This window comes from Pseudophryne corroboree, unplaced genomic scaffold (genome assembly GCF_028390025.1).
Source record: "Pseudophryne corroboree isolate aPseCor3 unplaced genomic scaffold, aPseCor3.hap2 scaffold_865, whole genome shotgun sequence".
NCBI lineage: Eukaryota > Metazoa > Chordata > Amphibia > Anura > Myobatrachidae > Pseudophryne > Pseudophryne corroboree.
In genome coordinates, this window is record NW_026970444.1 from 184976 (window position 1) to 207051 (window position 22076).

Here is a 22076-nt window from a genome sequence, read left to right on the forward strand (position 1 = left end):
GAGGAAGAGGCAGTGAGGGAGAGGCAGTGAGGAAGAGGGAGTGAGGAAGAGGGAATGAGAGAGAGGGAGTGAGAGAGAGGGAATGAGGAAGAGGAAGTGAGAGAGGGAGTGAGGGAGAGAGAGAGAGAGGGAAGTGAGGGAGAGGCAGTGAGTGAGAGAGAGTGAGGAAGAAGGAGAGTGAGAGGGGGAGTGAGTGAGAGAGAGGGAGTGAGAGTGAGGAAGAGGGAGTGCGAGAGGGAGTGAGGAAGAGTGAGTGAGAGGGAGTGAGGGAAAGGGAGTGAGGAAGAGAGAGAGGGAGTGAGTGAGGGAGAGGTAGTGAGGGAGTGAGAGAGAGGGAGTGAGAGAGATGGAGTGAGGAAGAAGGAGAGAGAGGGAGTAAGGAAGAGGGAGTGAGAGAGAGGGAGTGAGAAAGAAGGAGTAAGGAAGGAGAGAGGGAGTGAGAGAGAGGAAGTGAGGAAGAGGGAGAGAGAGTGAGGAAGAGGGAGTGAGAGAGGGAGAGGTAGTGAGGGAGGGAGTGAGAGAGGAAGTGAGGAAGAAGGAGAGAGAGGGAGTGAGGAAGAGGGAGTGAGAGAGGGAGTGAGAGAGAGGGAGTGAGGAAGAGTGAGTGAGAGAGAGGGACTGAGAGAGAGGGAGTGAGGAAGATGGAGTGAGAGAGAGGGAGTGAGAGAGGGGGAGTGAGAGAGGGAGTGAGAGAGGGAGTGAGTGAGGAAGAGGGAGTGAGGAAGAGTGAGTGAGAGAGAGAGAGTGAGTGAGTGAGTGAGAGAGGGAGTGAGGAAGAGGGAGTGAGAGAGAGGGAGTGGTAGTGAGGGAGTGAGGAAGGAGAGAGATGAAGTGAGAGGGAGTGAGAGAGAGAGTGAGGAAGAAGGAGAGAGAGGGAGTGAGGAAGAGGGAGTGAGAGAGAGGGAGTGAGGACGAGGGAGTGAGAGAGAGGGAATGAGGAAGACGGAGTGAGAGAGGGAGTGAGGACGAGGGAGTGAGAGAGAGGGAATGAGGAAGAGGGAGTGAGAGAGAGGAAGTGAGAGAGAGGGAGTGAGGGAGAGGGAGTGAGAGAGAGGGAATGAGGAAGAGGGAGTGAGAGAGAGGAAGTGAGAGAGAGGGAGTGAGGGAGAGGGAGTAAGGAAGAGGGAGTGAGAGAGAGGGAGTGAGAGAGAGGGAATGAGGAAGAGGGAGTGAGAGAGAGGGACTGAGGAAGAGGGAGTGAGAGAGGGAGTGAGGAAGAGGGAGTGAGAGAGGGGAATGAGGAAGAGGGAGTGGAGAGGGATGAGGGAAGTGAGAGAGAGGGAGTGAGGAGAGGGATGAGGAGAGGGAGTGAGAGGAGTGAGGAGAGGAGGAGTGAGGGAGTAGGAAGAGGGAGTGAGAGAGAGGGAATGAGGAAGAGGGAGTGAGAGAGAGGGATTGAGGAAGGGAAGTAAGGATGAGGGAGTGAGAGAGTGGGAGTAGGAGAGGAGTGAGAGAGAGGGTGTGTGAGAGAGGGATGAGGAAGAGGGAGTGAGAGGGAATGAGGAAGTGGGAGTGTGAGAGAGGAGGGGAGTGTGAGAGGGAGTGGTGAGGGAGTAGGAAGAGGGTGAGGAGAGGGAGTGGTGAGTGAGGGAGTAGGAGAGGGAATGAGGTTGAGGGAGTGGGAGTGAGGGATGAGGAGTGAGAGGGAGTGAGAGAAGGGAGTGAGGAAGAGGAAGTGATGAGAGAGGGAATGAGGAAGAGGGAGTGAGAGAATGGGATGTGAGGAAGAGGGAGTGAGTGAGAGGGTATGAGGAAGAGGGAGTGAGGAGAGGGAGTGAGAGTGTGGGATGAGGAGAGGGTGTGTGTGGGAATGTGGAAGAGGGTGTGAGGAGGGAGTGAGGAGAGGGGTTGAGGATGGTGTTGGGTTGGTTGGTTTGGGTGGGTGTGAGTGAGGGTGTTGGAGGAGTGGGTGTGTGAGAGAGGGAGTGAGGGAGTGGGTGTGAGGGATGTGAGGGTTGTGGGGTGTGAGGGTGTGTGGTTGGGGTTGTGGAGTGGGGTAGTGAGGAAGGGGAGTGAGAGGAGTGTGGTTGTGGAGTGGTTTGGGAGGTGTTGGTGAGGGTTGAGGGAGTGGTGTTGTGTGTGGTGTTGGTGGTTGTTGGGTGGGTTTTGAGGGTGTGTGGTGTGTTGTGGGTGTGGTGTTTGGTGGGTTGTTGGTGGGTGGTTGTGGGTGGTGTGGTGTGGGGTTTGTGGGTGGGGTGTGAGAGGGTGTGAGGTGAGGGTTGTGGTTGAGGTGAGTGAGGAGAGGGTGTGTGGAGGTTGAGGGTTGGGTTGAGGTTGGGTGTGTGTTGGTTGTGGTTGTTGTTTGTGGTTTGTGGAGTGGAGTGAGTGGGTGGGAGTGAGGATGTGTTGGGTGTTGAGAGAGGGGTGTGAGAGAGGGAATGAGGAAGAGGGAGTGAGAGAGAGGGTGAGAGAGAGAGGGAATGAGGAAGAGGGAGTGAGAGAGAGGGACTGAGGAAGAGGGAGTGAGAGAAAGGGAGTGAGGAAGAGGAAGTGAGAGAAGAGGAATGAGGAAGAGGGAGTGAGAGAGAGGGACTGAGGAAGAGGGAGTGAGAGAAAGGGAGTGAGGAAGAGGAAGTGAGAGAGAGGGAATGAGGAAGAGGGAGTGAGAGAAAGGGAGTGAGGAAGAGGGAGTGAGAGAGAGGGAATGAGGAAGAGGGAGTGAGAGAGAGGGAGTGAGAGAGAGGGAATGAGGAAGAGGGAGTGAGAGGGAATGAGGAAGAGGGAGTGAGAGAGAGGGAGTGAGGAAGATGGAGTGAGAGAGAGGGAATGAGGAAGAGGGAGTGAGAGAGAGGGAGTGAGGAAGATGGAGTGAGAGAGAGGGAATGAGGAAGAGGGAGTGAGAGAGAGGGAATGAGGAAGAGGGAGTGAGAGAGAGGGAGTGAGGAAGAGGGAGTGAGAGAGAGGGAATGAGGAAGAGGGAGTGAGAGAAAGGGAGTGAGGAAGAGGAAGTGAGAGAGAGGGAGTGAGGAAGAGGGAGTGAGAGAGAGGGAATGAGGAAGAGGGAGTGAGAGAACGGGAGTGAGGAAGAGGAAGTGAGAGAGAGGGAGTGAGGAAGAGGGAATGAGAGAGAGGGAGTGAGGAAGAGGGAGTGAGGAAGAGGGAATGAGGAAGAGGGAGAGGGAGTGAGGAAGAGGGAATGAGGAAGAGGGAGAGGGAGTGAGGAAGAGGGAGTGAGGAAGAGGGAGTGACGGAAAGTAAATGAGGATGAAGTCAGAGTTTATTCTCTACCTGCAGGAGTTCTGCTCAAATCCTACGTTCATTGAGAATGGAGCAAGTACCACAGACATCTGCCAGGGGGACCTAGGTAAGTGCACAGAATATATTGATGCATCCTACAAAACAAGGCAAGCCCAGCCCCTGGCATGCTGGAACTTGTAGTGTAATAATGACTTGTGCCAAGTATTTCCTTTCTGTACATTAGGACAATGTATTGCTTTTGAGTATTTTGCACCCAGCAGATTTTTATCCCATGGAGTCACCTAGAGGGTGGCATAGATAGGATAACTTGAGCCATTGTCCCCTTGTGAGATCCTCCACGTGGTTCCATCCCACGTTCCAGGCATACAGTATGAGCGGGAACATTGCCTGTTGACAATTGATCCGCAGTGTACAGTATGGGGTATATTTACAAAGATTCGTGTTTTTGCCGTTTTTAAGGGTGTTTGAACTCGAATGGTATCGGGTGCATTTTACTGCAACTTTTTGAATCCTGATACGGTTATTCACTAAGCTACCGAGTTTTGCACATTCGTTTTTTCCGATGTCGATGTGATTCGTAATATCAGGCAGTGTTTTACGGGAGCGATGAGTAAAACACTGCCTGACAATACACAAGGAATACCGGCCGGATCTGTGAGCTCTGTGCAGGGCTTCATTGTGTACCTTAAAAAGTTGATTAAAGTCTTAAAAAAATCTGAAAAAAATTGCGTGGGGTCCCCCCTCCTAAGCATAACCAGCCTCGGGCTCTTTGAGCCGGTCCTGGTTGAAAAAATATGGGGGGGGAAAATGACAGGGGTTCCCCCATATTTAATCAACCAGCACCGGGCTCTGCGCCTGGTCCTGATTCCAAAAATACAGGGAACAAAAAGCGTAGGGGTCCCCCGTATTTTTGAAACCAGCACCGGGCTCCACTAGCCAGGTACATAATGCCACAGCCGGGGGACACTTTTATACTGGTCCCTGCGGCCCTGGCATTACATACTCAACTAGTCACCCCAGGCCAGGGTACCCTGGAGGTGTGGGAACCCCTTAAATCAAGGGGTCCCCCCCCCTCCAGCCACCCAAGGGCCAGGGGTGAAGCCCGAGGCTGTCCCCCCCATCCAAGGGCGGCGGATGGGGGGCTGATAGCCTTTTGAAAAAATGTGAATATTGTTTTTAGTAGCAGTACTACAAGTCCCAGCAAGCCTCCCCCGCAAACTGGTACTTGGAGAACCACAAGTACCAGCATGCAGTGGAAAACCGGGCCCGCTGGTACCTGTAGTACTACTACTAAAAAAATACCCCCCAAAAAACAGGACACACACACCGTGAAAGTATAAGTTTATTACATACATGCACACCTCCATACACACATACTTACCTATGTTCCCACGAGGCTCGGTCCTCTTCTCCATGTAGAATCCTTGGGGTACCTGTGAAAAAAATTATACTCACATAATCCAGTGTAGATTCTGTCCTTTGTAAAATCCACGTACTTGGCAAAATAATAAAACGGAAACCCGACCACGCACTGAAAGGGGTCCCATGTTTACACAAGGGACCCCTTTCCCCGACTGCCAGGAACCCCCCTGACTCCTGTCAAAGAGGGTCCCTTCAGCCAATCAGGGAGCGCCACGTCGTGGCACCCTCCTGATTGGCTGTTTGCTCCTGTAGTGTCTGTCAGGCAGCACACGGCAGAGATACAATGTAGCGCCTATGCGCTCCATTGTAGCCAATGGTGGGAACTGTGCGGTCAGCGCTTGACCGAAAGTAACCTCACCGCTGACCGCAAAGTTCCCACCATTGGCTACAATGGAGCGCATAGGTGCTACATTGTATCTGTGCCGTGTGCTGCCTGACAGACACTACAGGAGCACACAGCCAATCAGGAGAGTGCCACGAGGTGGCGCTCCCTGATTGGCTGAAGGGACCCTCTTTGACAGGAGTCAGGGGGGGCCTGGCAGTCGGGGAAAGGGGTCTCATGTGTAAACATGGGGCCCCTTTCAGTGCGTGGTCGGGTTTCGGTTTTATTATTTTGCCAAGTACGTGGATTATACAAAGGTCTGATTCTACCCTGGATTATGTGAATATAATTTAATTCACAGGTACCCCAAGGATTCTACATGGAGAAGAGGACCGAGCCTCGTGTGAACATAGGTAAGTATGTATGTATGGAGGTGTGCATGTATGTAATAAACTTATACTTTCACGGTGTGTGTGTCCTGTTTTTTGGGGGGTATTTTTTTAGTAGTAGTACTACAGGTACCAGCGGGCCCGGTTTTCCACCGCATGCTGGTACTTGTGGTTCTCCAAGTACCAGCTTGCGGGGAGGCTTGCTGGGACTTGTAGTACTGCTACTAAAAACAATATTCACATTTTTTCAAAAGGCTATCAGCCCCCCATCCGCCGCCCTTGGATGGGGGGGGACAGCCTCGGGCTTCACCCCTGGCCCTTGGGTGGCTGGAGGGGGGGACCCCTTGATTTAAGGGGTTCCCACACCTCCAGGGTACCCAGGCCAGGGGTGACTAGTTGGGTATGTAATGTCAGGGCCGCAGGGACCAGTATAAAAGTGTCCCCCGCCTTGGCATTATGTACCTGGCTAGTGGAGCCCGGTGCTGGTTTCAAAAATACGGGGGACCCCTACGCTTTTTGTCCCCCATATTTTTGGAACCAGGACCAGGCGCAGAGCCCGGTGCTGGTTGATTAAATATGGGGGAACCCCTGTCATTTTCCCCCCCATATTTTTTCAACCAGGACCGGCTCAAAGAGCCCGAGGCTGGTTATGCTTAGGAGGGGGGACCCCACGCAATTTTTTTCTCAGTTTTTACACTAAACAGACCCTTTCCCATAGATAACCATGCACAGATCTCACTGATCCGTGCATGGTTATCCAAACTCGACTGGAAAAAGCAGGTCTATTTTTTGTTGCTTTTTTTAACGAATCGTAAAAAATACACCCGCACTTGAGCACTCAGAAACTAACACCCAAATACGAATGAATAGTGAATGCCCGTATTGTATGAAATAACAGCCGCGTTTGACCGATGGTCTATTCATTCGTATTTCGGAACGTTGCAAATCAAACCATTACGAATAGTCCAAACACTGCCGAGATTGGTGCTTAGTGAATTCCCGGATTGGGACTTAGAAAAAAAAATACAAAACGGACAAACTCGATTCTTAGTAAATATTGGCCTATGTATGTTGGGGATTCAGTGCTCAGATATTGTCTATACAGCACTGCCCACTATGGTGGCATTATATACATAGATGTGGAATTCATACAGTTGTTATATACCGGTAGACGTGTGTGTGCGCTTATTATTGTGTAACAGCTACGTTTCTGTGTCGCAGGTGACTGCTGGCTGCTGTCCGCGATTACATCACTCACGCTCTACCCCTCGCTGTTCTCGCGGGTAGTGCCCAATGACCAGAGCTTCAGCCCCAGCGATGGCTACTGCGGGATCTTTCACTTCAAGGTGCGCAGTTCCAGGCCGGGGAGGACTGGAGAATGATGCCATGTCAGGGGGGATCCCAGCATTTGTGTCCCGTCCATGCATCACACTCATCTCAGGGCGGTTTCTTCTCCTCTCACCAGGTGGTTCTCATCTACTCAGGAAACTAGGGGGTCAATGTACTTAGCCTTGGAGAGATAAATTGGACGGATAAAGTACCAGTCAATCAGCTGCTGTCATTTTTCAAACACAGCCTGTGACATGGCAGCTAGTAGCTGATTGGCTGGTATTTTATCTCTTTTCAAGGCTTAGTAAATAGACCCCTTAATGATAGTGGTGCCTTTCGGCCTCTGTCCCTAAACTGCTTTAATGAATGCTAGCTCCGTCCTTCATCTGCAGGTAAAGTCCACTCTACAATGATGGGCACAGAACTATTGCATAGCTCAGGAGGTAACAACCACTAATGGTCTCATCATGAGCAGATACCCAATGGTGAGATCTGCCTCTAGCAGATGTAAGAGGTGAGCGTCCATCCTTGGGAGTACCAATGTGTTACGCATACAGGAACTCCGGCTGGGGGGTCAGAATACCACTAGAGGAAGATAAAATAACCCTGAGACAGTGAATGATTGGGCCAGAGACGGCGCAAAACTGAGGCACCGGAGTGGTGGATTACCCATAGATAGAAGAACCGCTACAGCGCAGAGAGTCCATGGCTGGCAGTACAGGTTAGACAACGCTAGACCTTCTATGACGACATTTAAAGTCGATTACAAAATGGATCTCGATGATGTTGGGTGTCAGGGGCTGAACACACAATTGCTAACAGCTTTTTTTATGTTCATTTTTTAATATTAATAAATGTGTTTTCTGGTCCTGGAAGTACAACATCAATTTTTATGGATTTTACATTGATCAGTATTGACCTCTAGTGAATTCTCCCCTAGCAGCCATTAATGCGCGATACGCATCTCCTGAAATATAATATTCACCCATCAACCAACAAGTGTCCAGAGGAACAGCGTGGAACTGGGGTCATTGGTTGTGGATTGTCCACTTTCCTGTCAGGAAGGTCTTCTCTTGGTGATAAGCTGGGTACACACGAGACGATATTTCCAATTTTTACATTTCTAAACGCCATATTCGTCAAATCGTCCAGTGTGTACGCACTATATCGTCAACGATGCGCGCTCCTAAAAAGGTCCCCTGTACATTCAGTCTATGTTGGTAACGGCAAGGTGCATATCGTCCGGTGTGTACGCTACGAACGACGAACGACATGGTCAATTTGGCCAAAACCCAACAATGTGGTAATATTGGACGACCCCTGTATATCGCTGGACGGTTGTAAAAATCGCTCCGTCTGTGCGCACTGTATCATTTCTCCGGGACTCCGGGAAGTTCAAGGAAAATCGTCAGCCGATATCGTTCATGTTTCATGTCGTCCCGTGTGTACCCGGTGTGGTTCTGTGTAACGTCCGCTGTATCTCTGCAGTTGTGGCACTTCGGGGAATGGTTGGATGTTGTGATAGACGACAGGCTCCCGATGAAGAACGGCCGCCTGGTGTACACAAAGAGCGACACTCGGGAGGAGCTATGGAGTGCGCTGCTGGAGAAAGCCTACGCCAAGTAAGTTGGAGAACAACAACTTTGTAGCATCATTGACACTACACACAAACAGCCAGTGTCCGGCTGGGGCATGAAGGTCCACCGGGCGGATGCAGGAGTAGGGGCCCATGTTTAGGGGTGTGGCCAGTCTCCAGAAGGGGTGTGGCCAGCTGCAACATTGGTTTACCTAACCCTTAGAGCAGGGGTTGGGAACCTTTTTTCTACCGAGGGCCATTTGGATATTTATAAAATCCTTCGGGGGCAATACAAAAATTCTCAACTTAAAAAATTACCCTGCCCCCCAGTAGGTTTGCCCCTTAGAGGTACTGTGTGTGCGCGTCTCCGGTGCGCATGCGCCCAAAAAAGGGTGTGGCCAGTTAAAATGGGACGTGATACACATATGCCCCCAATAGTGCGGTGCCAGATCCACAATTGCCCCCACAGTGCCAGGTATACAAATGCCCCCACAGTGCCAGGTATACAAATGCCCCCACAGTGCCAGGTATACAAATGCCCCTCACAGTGCCAGGTATACAAATGCCCCTCACAGTGCCAGGTATACAGATGTCCCCACAGTGCCAGGTATACAGATGCCCCCCACAGTGCCAGGTATACAAATGCCCCTTACAGTGCCAGGTATACAAATGCCCCTCACAGTGCCAGGTATACAGATGTCCCCACAGTGCCAGGTATACAGATGTCCCCACAGTGCCAGGTATACAGATGCCCCCACAGTGCCAGTTATACAGATGTCCCCACAGTGCCAGGTATACAGATGCCCCCACAGTGCCAGTTATACAGATGTCCCCACAGTGCCAGGTATACAGATGCCCCCACAGTGCCAGTTATACAGATGTCCCCACAGTGCCAGGTATACAAATGCCCCTCACAGTGCCAGTTATACAGATGCCCCCACAGTGCCAGTTATACAGATGCCCCCACAGTGCCAGGTATACAAATGCCCCCCACAGTGACAGGTATACAAATGCCCCCCACAGTGCCAGGTATACAGATGCCCCCACAGTGCCAGTTATACAGATGCCCCCACAGTGCCAGTTATACAGATGCCCCCACAGTGCCAGGTATACAGATGCCCCCACAGTGCCAGGTAGACAGATGCCCTCCCCCCTTCACCCTCCCCTCCCCACCCCTCCCCTCCCCTCCGTGCTGCTTACCTTGGGACACGGAGGAGAGCGCGGCTGTCGGGTGAAAGCGGTGGCGTGTAGTACTTCAAACCAGCCACCGGTTCGAGAGCCAATCAGAGCTCGCGGACCGGCAGCCGCGGCTCCTGATTGGCTGCCGGTCCGCGAGCTCTGATTGGCTCACGGACCGGCGGCTGGTTTGAAGTACTACACGCCGCCGCTCTCACTCGACAGCCGCGCTCTCCTCCCTGTTCAACTTCTGACAGCTGAGACACGCTGCCGCTGGACTGAGCGGCAGCGTGTCTCACTGATACAAGCTGGTGGGCCGGACCAAACGGCTTCGCGGGCCGTATACGGCCCGCGGGCCGGAGGTTCCCCACCCCTGCCTTAGAGAGTGCATAGACTGGGCGTCTTGATAAAAATAATATATAGATCGATCGATCGATAGATTGTAAGCTTGCGAGCAGGGCCCTCCTACCTCTATGACTGTTTGTTATTACCCAGTTTTGTTATATCATTGTTATTTTCATTTGTAAAGCGCAACGGAATATGCTGTATATAAGAAACTGTTATAACTCTTTATATATGATAAATACCGCTAGTACAAGCATGATAATGTACCAGACTGATAACACCAATGCACTATAGAAAACACGCCATAGTCCTGTGCAGTATAACATATGTATAATTCAAGTACACACCTGGAACCTGATCCCTAGAGGAGGAGGAGGAGGAGGCAGTGGGGCCCTCTGGGGTTTTCCCCTGTTCCCCGGTGGGCCGATCCAACTCTGCATACAGCTAGCTCTGGGTCATATCATGGCTTCTGGATACCTCCAGGTCCCCAGTTACCAGGCAGGTGGGAGCATGGATGGAAGGGATTAGCGTCTATACCTAGCAATAAAGGTCATGATGGGAAACACGCTCACATTCACAGGTATGACCAGGCGTGAGTATTGGCTTTCATTCCACCGTTACACGTTACACCAACACATAGTCAGCAACAGCAACAATGCCTCCCTTCTACCACGCACCTATACAATGCACCAATAACTCTATATATATATATATATATATATATATATGACCCAGTCTGCGTGTACAGGGTACGTGGAAGCTACTCCGCACTGCAGGGAGGAACGATCCCCGAGGCACTGGAGGATTTCACTGGTGGAATAGCAGAGACTGTGAGTTTGTGGAGACACACCCCTGAGGAGGTCTGGGATATGATCAGCCAATCAGAGAGCAGGAAGTCCCTGATGGCCTGCTATATACAGGTGCGTAGCGTCCTCTGTTGTTGGTGTTGTACACTGTACTCCGCAATCACCCAACCCTGTACTTATCTCCTGCAAGGCGTCTGAGCCCCAAGACACTGGACGTGTGAATGAGGATGGGCTGGTCCTGGGACACGCGTACTCCGTTATAGGAGCGAAGGAAGTAAGTGCCACAGGTTACTCGCGCCATACGTGTCCATACAGTAACCAGAGAGCCCACATTCTGGCCTGGTCAGTAAGGACTACGTGGGTACAAATAAAGATGGCAGCAAAGTGGGAGTGGCTAGAGAGGGAAGGGGAGGGGCCAGGTTATAGAGTTATAAATACAAATTCACTCATCAGGAGATAACCGATATCACTGAGTGACATATTGATACAATGGCATATACTGAGTGATACAATGGTATATACTGAGTGATACAATGGTATATACTGAGTGATACAATGGTATATACTGAGTGATACAATGGTATATACTGAGTGATACAATGGTATATACTGAGTGATACATTGTGTGAGTCCTTCTCTCGCCCCGCTGCTCCTACACTACACATCCTGAGAACCCTCCCTGTCATTCTCTTCCCTTGTCCATAGTATTCGCCTTTTCCACCCAATTCACGTCCATATAGCAGTCATCTATCACCCCCCAGTCCTACCTCCATAGCCTCCTGACTCCCCACTTCCTCATCAATGCCCCCACTGACGTCGCTGCCTCCGTGAACCTCACCCTCTCAGTGGACCTCCTCTGCGTTCTCAGCCTCCTGACTCCCCACTTCCTCATCAATGCCCCCAGTGACGTCGCTGCCTCCGTGCTCCTCACCCTCTCAGTGGACCTCCTTTCCGTTCTCATCCTCCTGACTCCCCACTTCCTCATTAAAGCCCCCCACTGACGTCGCTTCCTCCATGCTCCTCACCCTCTCAGTGGGCCTCCTCTGCGTTCTTAGCCTCCTGACTCCCCACTTCCTCATCAATGCCCCCACTGACGTCGCTGCCTCCATGCTCCTCACCCTCTCAGTGGACCTCCTCTGCGTTCTCAGCCTCCTACCTCCCCACTTCCTCATCAATGCCCCCACTGACATCGCTGCCTCCATGCTCCTCACCCTCTTAGTGGACCTCCTCTGTGTTCTCAGCCTCCTGACTCCCCACTTCCTCATCAATGCCCCCACTGACGTCGCTGCCTCCATACTCCTCATCCTCTCAGTGGACCTCCTCTGCATTCTCAGCCTCCTGACTCCCCACTTCCTCATCAATGCCCCCACTGACGTCGCTGCCTCCGTGCTCCTCACCCTCTCAGTGGACCTCCTCTGCGTTCTCAGCCTCCTGACTGCCCACTTCCTCATCAATGCCCCCACTGACGTCGCTGCCTCCGTGCTCCTCACCCTCTCAGTGGACCTCCTCTGCGTTCTCAGCCTCCTGACTCCCCACTTCCTCATCAAAGCCCCCACTGACGTCGCTGCCTCCGTGCTCCTCACCCTCTCATTGGACCTCCTCTGCGTTCTCAGCCTCCTGACTCCCCACTTCCTCATCAATGCCCCCACTGACGTCGCTGCCTCCGTGTTCCTCACCCTTTCAGTGGACCTCCTCTGCGTTCTCAGCCTCCTGACACCCCACTTCCTCATCAATGCCCCCCTGATGTCGCTGCCTCCATGCTCCTCACCCTCTCAGTGGACCTCCTCTGCGTTCTCAGCCTACTGACTCCCCACTTCCTCATCAATGCCCCCACTGACGTTGCTGCCTCCATGCTCCTCACCCTCTCAGTGAACCTCCTCTGCGTTCTCAGCCTACTGACTCCCCACTTCCTCATCAATGCCCCCACTGACGTCGCTTCCTCCAGACTCCTCATCCTCTCAGTGGACCTCCTCTGCATTCTCAGCCTCCTGACTCCCCACTTCCTCATCAATGGCATGCCCCCACTGATGTCGCTGCCTCCGTGCTCCTCACCCTCTCAGTGGACCTCCTCTGCGTTCTCAGCCTCCTGACTCCCCACTTCCTCATGAATGCCCCCACTGACGTCGCTGCCTCAATAATCCTCATCCTCTCAGTGGACCTTTTCTGCATTCTCAGCCTCCTGGCTCCCCACTTCCTCATCAATGCCCCCACTGACGTCGCTGCCTCCGTGTACCTCACCCTCTCAGTGGACCTCCGCTGCATTCTCAGCCTACTGACTCCCCACTTCCTCATCAATGCCCCCACTGACGTCGCTGCCTCCGTGCTCCTCACCCTCTCAGTGGACCTCCTCTGCGTTCTCAGCCTCCTGACTCCCCACTTCCTCATCAATGCCCCCACTGACGCCGCAGCCTCCGTGCTCCTCACCCTCTCAGTGGACCTCCTCTGCGTTCTCAGCCTACTGACTCCCCACTTCCTCATCAATGCCCCCACTGACGTCACTGCCTCCATGCTCCTCACCCTCTCAGTGGACCTCCTCTGCGTTCTCAGCCTCCTACCTCCCCACTTCCTCGTCAATGCCCCCACTGACGTCGCTGCCTCCATGCTCCTCACCCTCTTAGTGGACCTCCTCTGTGTTCTCAGCCTCCTGACTCCCCACTTCCTCATCAATGCCCCCACTGACGTCGCTGCCTCCATACTCCTCATCCTCTCAGTGGACCTCCTCTGCATTCTCAGCCTCCTGACTCCCCACTTCCTCATCAATGCCCCCACTGACGTCGCTGCCTCCGTGCTCCTCACCCTCTCAGTGGACCTCCTCTGCGTTCTCAGCCTCCTGACTGCCCACTTCCTCATCAATGCCCCTACTGACGTCGCTGCCTCCGTGCTCCTCACCCTCTCAGTGGACCTCCTCTGCGTTCTCAGCCTCCTGACTCCCCACTTCCTCATCAATGCCCCCACTGACGTCACTGCCTCCATGCTCCTCACCCTCTCAGTGGACCTCCTCTGCGTTCTCAGCCTCCTACCTCCCCACTTCCTCGTCAATGCCCCCACTGACGTCGCTGCCTCCATGCTCCTCACCCTCTTAGTGGACCTCCTCTGTGTTCTCAGCCTCCTGACTCCCCACTTCCTCATCAATGCCCCCACTGACGTCGCTGCCTCCATACTCCTCATCCTCTCAGTGGACCTCCTCTGCATTCTCAGCCTCCAGACTCCCCACTTCCTCATCAATGCCCCCACTGACGTCGCTGCCTCCGTGCTCCTCACCCTCTCAGTGGACCTCCTCTGCGTTCTCAGCCTCCTGACTGCCCACTTCCTCATCAATGCCCCTACTGACGTCGCTGCCTCCGTGCTCCTCACCCTCTCAGTGGACCTCCTCTGCGTTCTCAGCCTCCTGACTCCCCACTTCCTCATCAATGCCCCCACTGACGTCGCTGCCTCCGTGTTCCTCACCCTCTCAGTGGACCTCCTCTGCGTTCTCAGCCTCCTGACTCCCCACTTCCTCATCAATGCCCCCTGATGTCGCTGCCTCCATGCTCCTCACCCTCTCAGTGGACCTCCTCTGCGTTCTCAGCCTCCTACCTCCCCACTTCCTCATCAATGCCCCCACTGACGTTGCTGCCTCCATGCTCCTCACACTCTCAGTGGACCTCCTCAGCGTTCTCAGCCTCCTGACTCCCCACTTCCTCATCAATGCCCCCACTGACGCCGCTTCCTCCATACTCCTCATCCTCTCAGTGGACCTCCTCTGCGTTCTCAGCCTCCTGACTCCCCACTTCCTCATCAATGCCCCCACTGACGTCGCTGCCTCCGTGTTCCTCACCCTCTCAGTGGACCTCCTCTGCGTTCTCAGCCTCCTGACTCCCCACTTCCTCATCAATGCCCCCTGATGTCGCTGCCTCCATGCTCCTCACCCTCTCAGTGGACCTCCTCTGCGTTCTCAGCCTCCTACCTCCCCACTTCCTCATCAATGCCCCCACTGACGTTGCTGCCTCCATGCTCCTCACCCTCTCAGTGGACCTCCTCTGCGTTCTCAGCCTCCTGACTCCCCACTTCCTCATCAATGCCCCCACTGACGTCGCTGCCTCCGTGCTCCTCACCCTCTCAGTGGACCTCCTCTGCGTTCTCAGCCTCCTGACTGCCCACTTCCTCATGAATGCCCCCACTGACGTTGCTACCTCCATACTCCTCATCCTCTCAGTGGACCTTTTCTGCATTCTCAGCCTCCTGGCTCCCCACTTCCTCATCAATGCCACCACTGACGTCGCTGCCTCCGTGCTCCTCACCCTCTCAGTGGACCTCCGCTGCGTTCTCAGCCTCCTGACTCCCCACTTCCTCATCAATGCCCCCACTGACGTCGCTGCCTCCGTGCTCCTCAGCCTCTCAGTGGACCTCCTCTGCGTTCTCAGCCTACAGACTCCCCACTTCCTCATCAATGCCCCCACTGACGTCGCTGCCTCCGTGCTCCTCACCCTCTCAGTGGACCTCCTCTGCGTTCTCAGCCTCCTGACTCCCCACTTCCTCATCAATGCCCCCACTGACGTCGCTGCCTCCGTGTTCCTCACCCTCTCAGTGGACCTCCTCTGCGTTCTCAGCCTCCTGACTCCCCACTTCCTCATCAATGCCCCCTGATGTCGCTGCCTCCATGCTCCTCACCCTCTCAGTGGACCTCCTCTGCGTTCTCAGCCTCCTACCTCCCCACTTCCTCATCAATGCCCCCACTGACGTTGCTGCCTCCTTGCTCCTCACCCTCTCAGTGGACCTCCTCTGCGTTCTCAGCCTCCTGACTCCCCACTTCCTCATCAATGCCCCCACTGACGTCGCTTCCTCCATACTCCGCATCCTCTCAGTGGACCTCCTCTGCATTCTCAGCCTCCTGACTCCACAACTTCCTCATCAATGCTACCCCTGATGTCGCTGCCTCCATGCTCCTCACCCTCTCAGTGGACCTCCTCTGCGTTCTCAGCCTCCTACCTCTCCACTTCCTCATCAATGCCCCCACTGACGTTGCTGCCTCCATGCTCCTCACCCTCTCAGTGGACCTCCTCTGCATTCTCAGCCTCCTGACTCCACAACTTCCTCATCAATGCCCCCACTGACGTTCGCTGCCTCCGTGCTCCTCACCCTCTCAGTGGACCTCCTCTGCGTTCTCAGCCTCCTGACTCCCCACTTCCTCATCAATGCCCCCACTGACGTCGCTGCCTCCGTGCTCCTCACCCTCTCAGTGGACCTCCTCTGCGTTCTCAGCCTCCTGACTCCCCACTTCCTCGTGAATGCCCCCACTGACGTCGCTGACTCCATACTCCTCATCCTCTCAGTGGACCTTTTCTGCATTCTCAGCCTCCTGGCTCCCCACTTCCTCATCAATGCCACCACTGACGTCGCTGCCTCCGTGCTCCTCACCCTCTCAGTGGACCTCTGCTGCGTTCTCAGCCTCCTGACTCCCCACTTCCTCATCAATGCCCCCACTGACGTCGCTGCCTCCGTGCTCCTCACCCTCTCAGTGGACCTCCTCTGCGTTCTCAGCCTACTGACTCCCCACTTCCTCATCAATGCCCCCACTGACGTCGCTGCCTCCGTGCTCCTCACCCTCTCAGTGGACCTCCTCTGCGTTCTCAGCCTCCTGACTCCCCACTTCCTCATCAATGCCCCCACTGACGTCGCTGCCTCCGTGTTTCTCACCCTCTCAGTGGACCTCCTCTGCGTTCTCAGCCTCCTGACTCCCCACTTCCTCATCAATGCCCCCTGATGTCGCTGCCTCCATGCTCCTCACCCTCTCAGTGGACCTCCTCTGCGTTCTCAGCCTCCTACCTCCCCACTTCCTCATCAATGCCCCCACTGACGTTGCTGCCTCCATGCTCCTCACCCTCTCAGTCGACCTCCTCTGCGTTCTCAGCCTCCTGACTCCCCACTTCCTCATCAATGCCCCCACTGACGTCGCTTCCTCCGTACTCCTCATCCTCTCAGTGGACCTCCTCTGCATTCTCAGCCTCCTGACTCCACAACTTCCTCATCAATGCCCCCACTGACGTTCGCTGCCTCCGTGCTCCTCACCTTCTCAGTGGACCTCCTCTGCGTTCTCAGCCTCCTGACTCCCCACTTCCTCATCAATGCCCCCACTGACGTCGCTGCCTCCGTGCTCCTCACCCTCTCAGTGGACCTCCTCTGCGTTCTCAGCCTCCTGACTCCCTACTTCCTCATGAATGCCCCCACTGACGTCGCTGCCTCCATACTCCTCATCCTCTCAGTGGACCTTTTCTGCATTCTCAGCCTCCTGGCTCCCCACTTCCTCATCAATGCCACCACTGACGTCGCTGCCTCCGTGCTCCTCACCCTCTCAGTGGACCTCCGCTGCGTTCTCAGCCTCCTGACTCCCCACTTCCTCATCAATGCCCCCACTGACATCGCTGCCTCCGTGCTCCTCACCCTCTCAGTGGACCTCCTCTGCGTTCTCAGCCTACTGACTCCCCACTTCCTCATCAATGCCCCCACTGACGTCGCTGCCTCCGTGCTCCTCACCCTCTCAGTGGACCTCCTCTGCGTTCTCAGCCTCCTGACTCCCCACTTCCTCATTAATGCCCCCACTGATGTCGCTGCCTCCATACTCCTCACCCTCCCAGTGGACCTCCTCTGCGTTCTCAGCCTCCTGACTCCTCACTTCCTCATCAATGCCCGCCCACTCACGTCGCTGCCTCCATGCTCCTCACCCTCTCAGTGGACCTCCTCTGCATTCTCAGCCTCCTGACTCTCCACTTCCTCATCAATGCCCCCACTGACGTCGCTGCCTCCATGCTCCTCACCCTCTCAGTGGACCTCCTCTGCGTTCTCAGCCTCCTGACTCTCCACTTCCTCATCAATGCCCCCACTGACGTCGCTGCCTCCATGCTCCTCACCCTCTCAGTGGACCTCCTCTGCGTTCTCAGCCTCCTGACTCCTCACTTCCTCATCAATGCCCCCACTCACGTCGCTGCCTCCATGCTCCTCACCCTCTCAGTGGACCTCCTCTGCGTTCTCAGCCTCCTGACTCTCCACTTCCTCATCAATGCCCCCACTGACGTCGCTGCCTCCATGCTCCTCACCCTCTCAGTGGACCTCCTCTGCATTCTCAGCCTCCTGACTCTCCACTTCCTCATCAATGCCCCCACTGACGTCGCTGCCTCCATGCTCCTCACCCTCTCAGTGGACCTCCTCTGCATTCTCAGCCTCCTGACTCCCCACTTCCTCATCAATGCCCCCACTGACGTCGCTGCCTCCGTGCTCCTCAACCTCTCAGTGGACCTCCTCTGCGTTCTCAGCCTCCTGACTGCCCACTTCCTCATCAATGCCCCTACTGACGTCGCTGCCTCCGTGCTCCTCACCCTCTCAGTGGACCTCCTCTGCGTTCTCAGCCTCCTGACTCCCCACTTCCTCATCAATGCCCCCACTGACGTCGCTGCCTCCGTGTTCCTCACCCTCTCAGTGGACCTCCTCTGCGTTCTCAGCCTCCTGACTCCCCACTTCCTCATCAATGCCCCCTGATGTCGCTGCCTCCATGCTCCTCACCCTCTCAGTGGACCTCCTCTGCGTTCTCAGCCTCCTACCTCCCCACTTCCTCATCAATGCCCCCACTGACGTTGCTGCCTCCATGCTCCTCACCCTCTCAGTGGACCTCCTCAGCGTTCTCAGCCTCCTGACTCCCCACTTCCTCATCAATGCCCCCACTGACGCCGCTTCCTCCATACTCCTCATCCTCTCAGTGGACCTCCTCTGCGTTCTCAGCCTCCTGACTCCCCACTTCCTCATCAATGCCCCCACTGACGTCGCTGCCTCCGTGTTCCTCACCCTCTCAGTGGACCTCCTCTGCGTTCTCAGCCTCCTGACTCCACACTTCCTCATCAATGCCCCCTGATGTCGCTGCCTCCATGCTCCTCACCCTCTCAGTGGACCTCCTCTGCGTTCTCAGCCTCCTACCTCCCCACTTCCTCATCAATGCCCCCACTGACGTTGCTGCCTCCATGCTCCTCACCCTCTCAGTGGACCTCCTCTGCGTTCTCAGCCTCCTGACTCCCCACTTCCTCATCAATGCCCCCACTGACGTCGCTGCCTCCGTGCTCCTCACCCTCTCAGTGGACCTCCTCTGCGTTCTCAGCCTCCTGACTGCCCACTTCCTCATGAATGCCCCCACTGACGTTGCTACCTCCATACTCCTCATCCTCTCAGTGGACCTTTTCTGCATTCTCAGCCTCCTGGCTCCCCACTTCCTCATCAATGCCACCACTGACGTCGCTGCCTCCGTGCTCCTCACCCTCTCAGTGGACCTCCGCTGCGTTCTCAGCCTCCTGACTCCCCACTTCCTCATCAATGCCCCCACTGACGTCGCTGCCTCCGTGCTCCTCAGCCTCTCAGTGGACCTCCTCTGCGTTCTCAGCCTACAGACTCCCCACTTCCTCATCAATGCCCCCACTGACGTCGCTGCCTCCGTGCTCCTCACCCTCTCAGTGGACCTCCTCTGCGTTCTCAGCCTCCTGACTCCCCACTTCCTCATCAATGCCCCCACTGACGTCGCTGCCTCCGTGTTCCTCACCCTCTCAGTGGACCTCCTCTGCGTTCTCAGCCTCCTGACTCCCCACTTCCTCATCAATGCCCCCTGATGTCGCTGCCTCCATGCTCCTCACCCTCTCAGTGGACCTCCTCTGCGTTCTCAGCCTCCTACCTCCCCACTTCCTCATTAATGCCCCCACTGACGTTGCTGCCTCCATGCTCCTCACCCTCTCAGTGGACCTCCTCTGCGTTCTCAGCCTCCTGACTCCCCACTTCCTCATCAATGCCCCCACTGACGTCGCTTCCTCCATACTCCTCATCCTCTCAGTGGACCTCCTCTGCATTCTCAGCCTCCTGACTCCACAACTTCCTCATCAATGCTACCCCTGATGTCGCTGCCTCCTTGCTCCTCACCCTCTCAGTGGACCTCCTCTGCGTTCTCAGCCTCCTACCTCCCCACTTCCTCATCAATGCCCCCACTGACGTTGCTGCCTCCATGCTCCTCACCCTCTCAGTGGACCTCCTCTGCATTCTCAGCCTCCTGACTCCACAACTTCCTCATCAATGCCCCCACTGACGTTCGCTGCCTCCGTGCTCCTCACCCTCTCAGTGGACCTCCTCTGCGTTCTCAGCCTCCTGACTCCCCACTTCCTCATCAATGCCCCCACTGACGTCGCTGCCTCCGTGCTCCTCACCCTCTCAGTGGACCTCCTCTGCGTTCTCAGCCTCCTGACTCCCCACTTCCTCGTGAATGCCCCCACTGACGTCGCTGACTCCATACTCCTCATCCTCTCAGTGGACCTTTTCTGCATTCTCAGCCTCCTGGCTCCCCACTTCCTCATCAATGCCACCACTGACGTCGCTGCCTCCGTGCTCCTCACCCTCTCAGTGGACCTCCTCTGCGTTCTCAGCCTACTGACTCCCCACTTCCTCATCAATGCCCCCACTGACGTCGCTGCCTCCGTGCTCCTCACCCTCTCAGTGGACCTCCTCTGCGTTCTCAGCCTCCTGACTCCCCACTTCCTCATCAATGCCCCCACTGACGTCGCTGCCTCCGTGCTCCTCACCCTCTCAGTGGACCTCCTCTGCGTTCTCAGCCTCCTGACTCCCCACTTCCTCATCAATGCCCCCACTGACGTCGCTGCCTCCGTGTTTCTCACCCTCTCAGTGGACCTCCTCTGCGTTCTCAGCCTCCTGACTCCCCACTTCCTCATCAATGCCCCCTGATGTCGCTGCCTCCATGCTCCTCACCCTCTCAGTGGACCTCCTCTGCGTTCTCAGCCTCCTACCTCCCCACTTCCTCATCAATGCCCCCACTGACGTTGCTGCCTCCATGCTCCTCACCCTCTCAGTCGACCTCCTCTGCGTTCTCAGCCTCCTGACTCCCCACTTCCTCATCAATGCCCCCACTGACGTCGCTTCCTCCGTACTCCTCATCCTCTCAGTGGACCTCCTCTGCGTTCTCAGCCTACTGACTCCCCACTTCCTCATTAATGCCCCCACTGACGTCGCTGCCTCCGTGCTCCTCACCCTCTCAGTGGACCTCCTCTGCGTTCTCAGCCTCCTGACTCCCCACTTCCTCATCAATGCCCCCACTGATGTCGCTGCCTCCATACTCCTCACCCTCCCAGTGGACCTCCTCTGCGTTCTCAGCCTCCTGACTCCTCACTTCCTCATCAATGCCCGCCCACTCACGTCGCTGCCTCCATGCTCCTCACCCTCTCAGTGGACCTCCTCTGCGTTCTCAGCCTCCTGACTCTCCACTGTTAGGCGCCGGGGTCCGCTCGTCGGTGCGGCCCGGCGCCTAGCAACCATGGACGCCGTGCGCGTACAGCCGCCGGCTCCCTGGCAACGCTGGACGCCGGGCGCACGGAGCCGCTCAGACCCTAGCAACGGGGACGCCACGTTCGGGCCGCGTTCCCCGTTGCTGGGTCTTTTCTAATTTGTATTAATGGTGTGCTGGCCGTGCAGCATGCAAGCTGCACGGCATTACTTGTGATTACCCAGTCTGGCTCCTGATTGGGGAGCTCACAGTTATAAGCACCCTTTGGACTTCTCACAGACGCCGGTGATAGCTTCCTGTTTGCCTGTGTCAGTTACAGAGAGTTTCCAGTCCTGCTCAATCCGGTTGTTCCTGTCCTCAGTGATCCTGTACTCGGAAGTTTGTCATCTATTCCTGGAGTCTGACCGAGCACCTTTAACATCCTGTGGTGTTCGTGAGTCGCGGCATAGCCGTGTGTTGCGGCTTGACCGCTTACTGTTTATTATTTTGTATCTTTGTGTTCTGGAGCTTTTGCGGAGGATTCCGCTCTCCCTGGTCCACTCTGGTGTCCAGCGGTGCTGGATAGGAGTGACGGATCAGTGGATCTTTGGTTGTCCTTTTCCCTGGCGGCTAGTCCGCACATACTTCTTTGGTTAAGTTAGTTAGCTTGTAACCCCTGGCCTGGTTGCTTAGTCAGAGGGCCCCTTGTTATCACCCTGTCTCGGATTTCCCTTTGTCTCCCATTAAGACCTGAGGGGGCATCGGGGTTGGGCAGACATAATCCGCCCTTCGAACGCGGCTGCCATGGGCTCAAGCAACCATAGTCTCGCAGGGGATTTCTGATAACACGGGCGAGACAACGGAGTTAGGGCGCCAGGGGTTACTAGGCTCTCCTGCTCCCACAAACCAGTATATCTTTCCTGTACTCAGACCTCTGCCATAAGATCTCCTCTGGTCTGGAGTACGGGAATCATAACATTATCACCGGCCAGGCTAAAATTTAAAATTAACAGGAGTTAATTTTTCCCTTGTTCAGTTGGGAGATTTGTCGGCCTCATGAATCCCACCGGTGTCGGGCCAAATCCTGGCCAGCTTCTAGTTAGCCAGATTCAAGAACTTACTCAGATGGTTCAGGATCTGTCCCTTCGGGTGAGGTCACAGGAAGATCTGTTACGGACTTCCCCAAGGGTCATTCCTGAACCAAAAATGCATCTGCCTGACCGTTTTTCTGGGGATA

At 55.2% G+C, this 22076-nt stretch overlaps 1 protein-coding gene across 1 annotated transcript in view; it reads left to right on the plus strand.

Moving 5' to 3' along the window:
- Nucleotides 1-22076, plus strand: part of LOC135043494 (calpain-1 catalytic subunit-like) — a gene marked incomplete at its 3' end in the record, with an annotated part of 60623 nt that overhangs the window by 5400 nt on the left and 33147 nt on the right. Inside the window, exons 3-7 of the mRNA XM_063955120.1 lie at nt 3235-3304; nt 6553-6677; nt 8149-8282; nt 10506-10677; nt 10754-10837. Of these exons, the coding sequence (XP_063811190.1) occupies nt 3235-3304; nt 6553-6677; nt 8149-8282; nt 10506-10677; nt 10754-10837 (585 nt within the window). The remainder of the gene's footprint in view (nt 1-3234; nt 3305-6552; nt 6678-8148; nt 8283-10505; nt 10678-10753; nt 10838-22076) is intronic.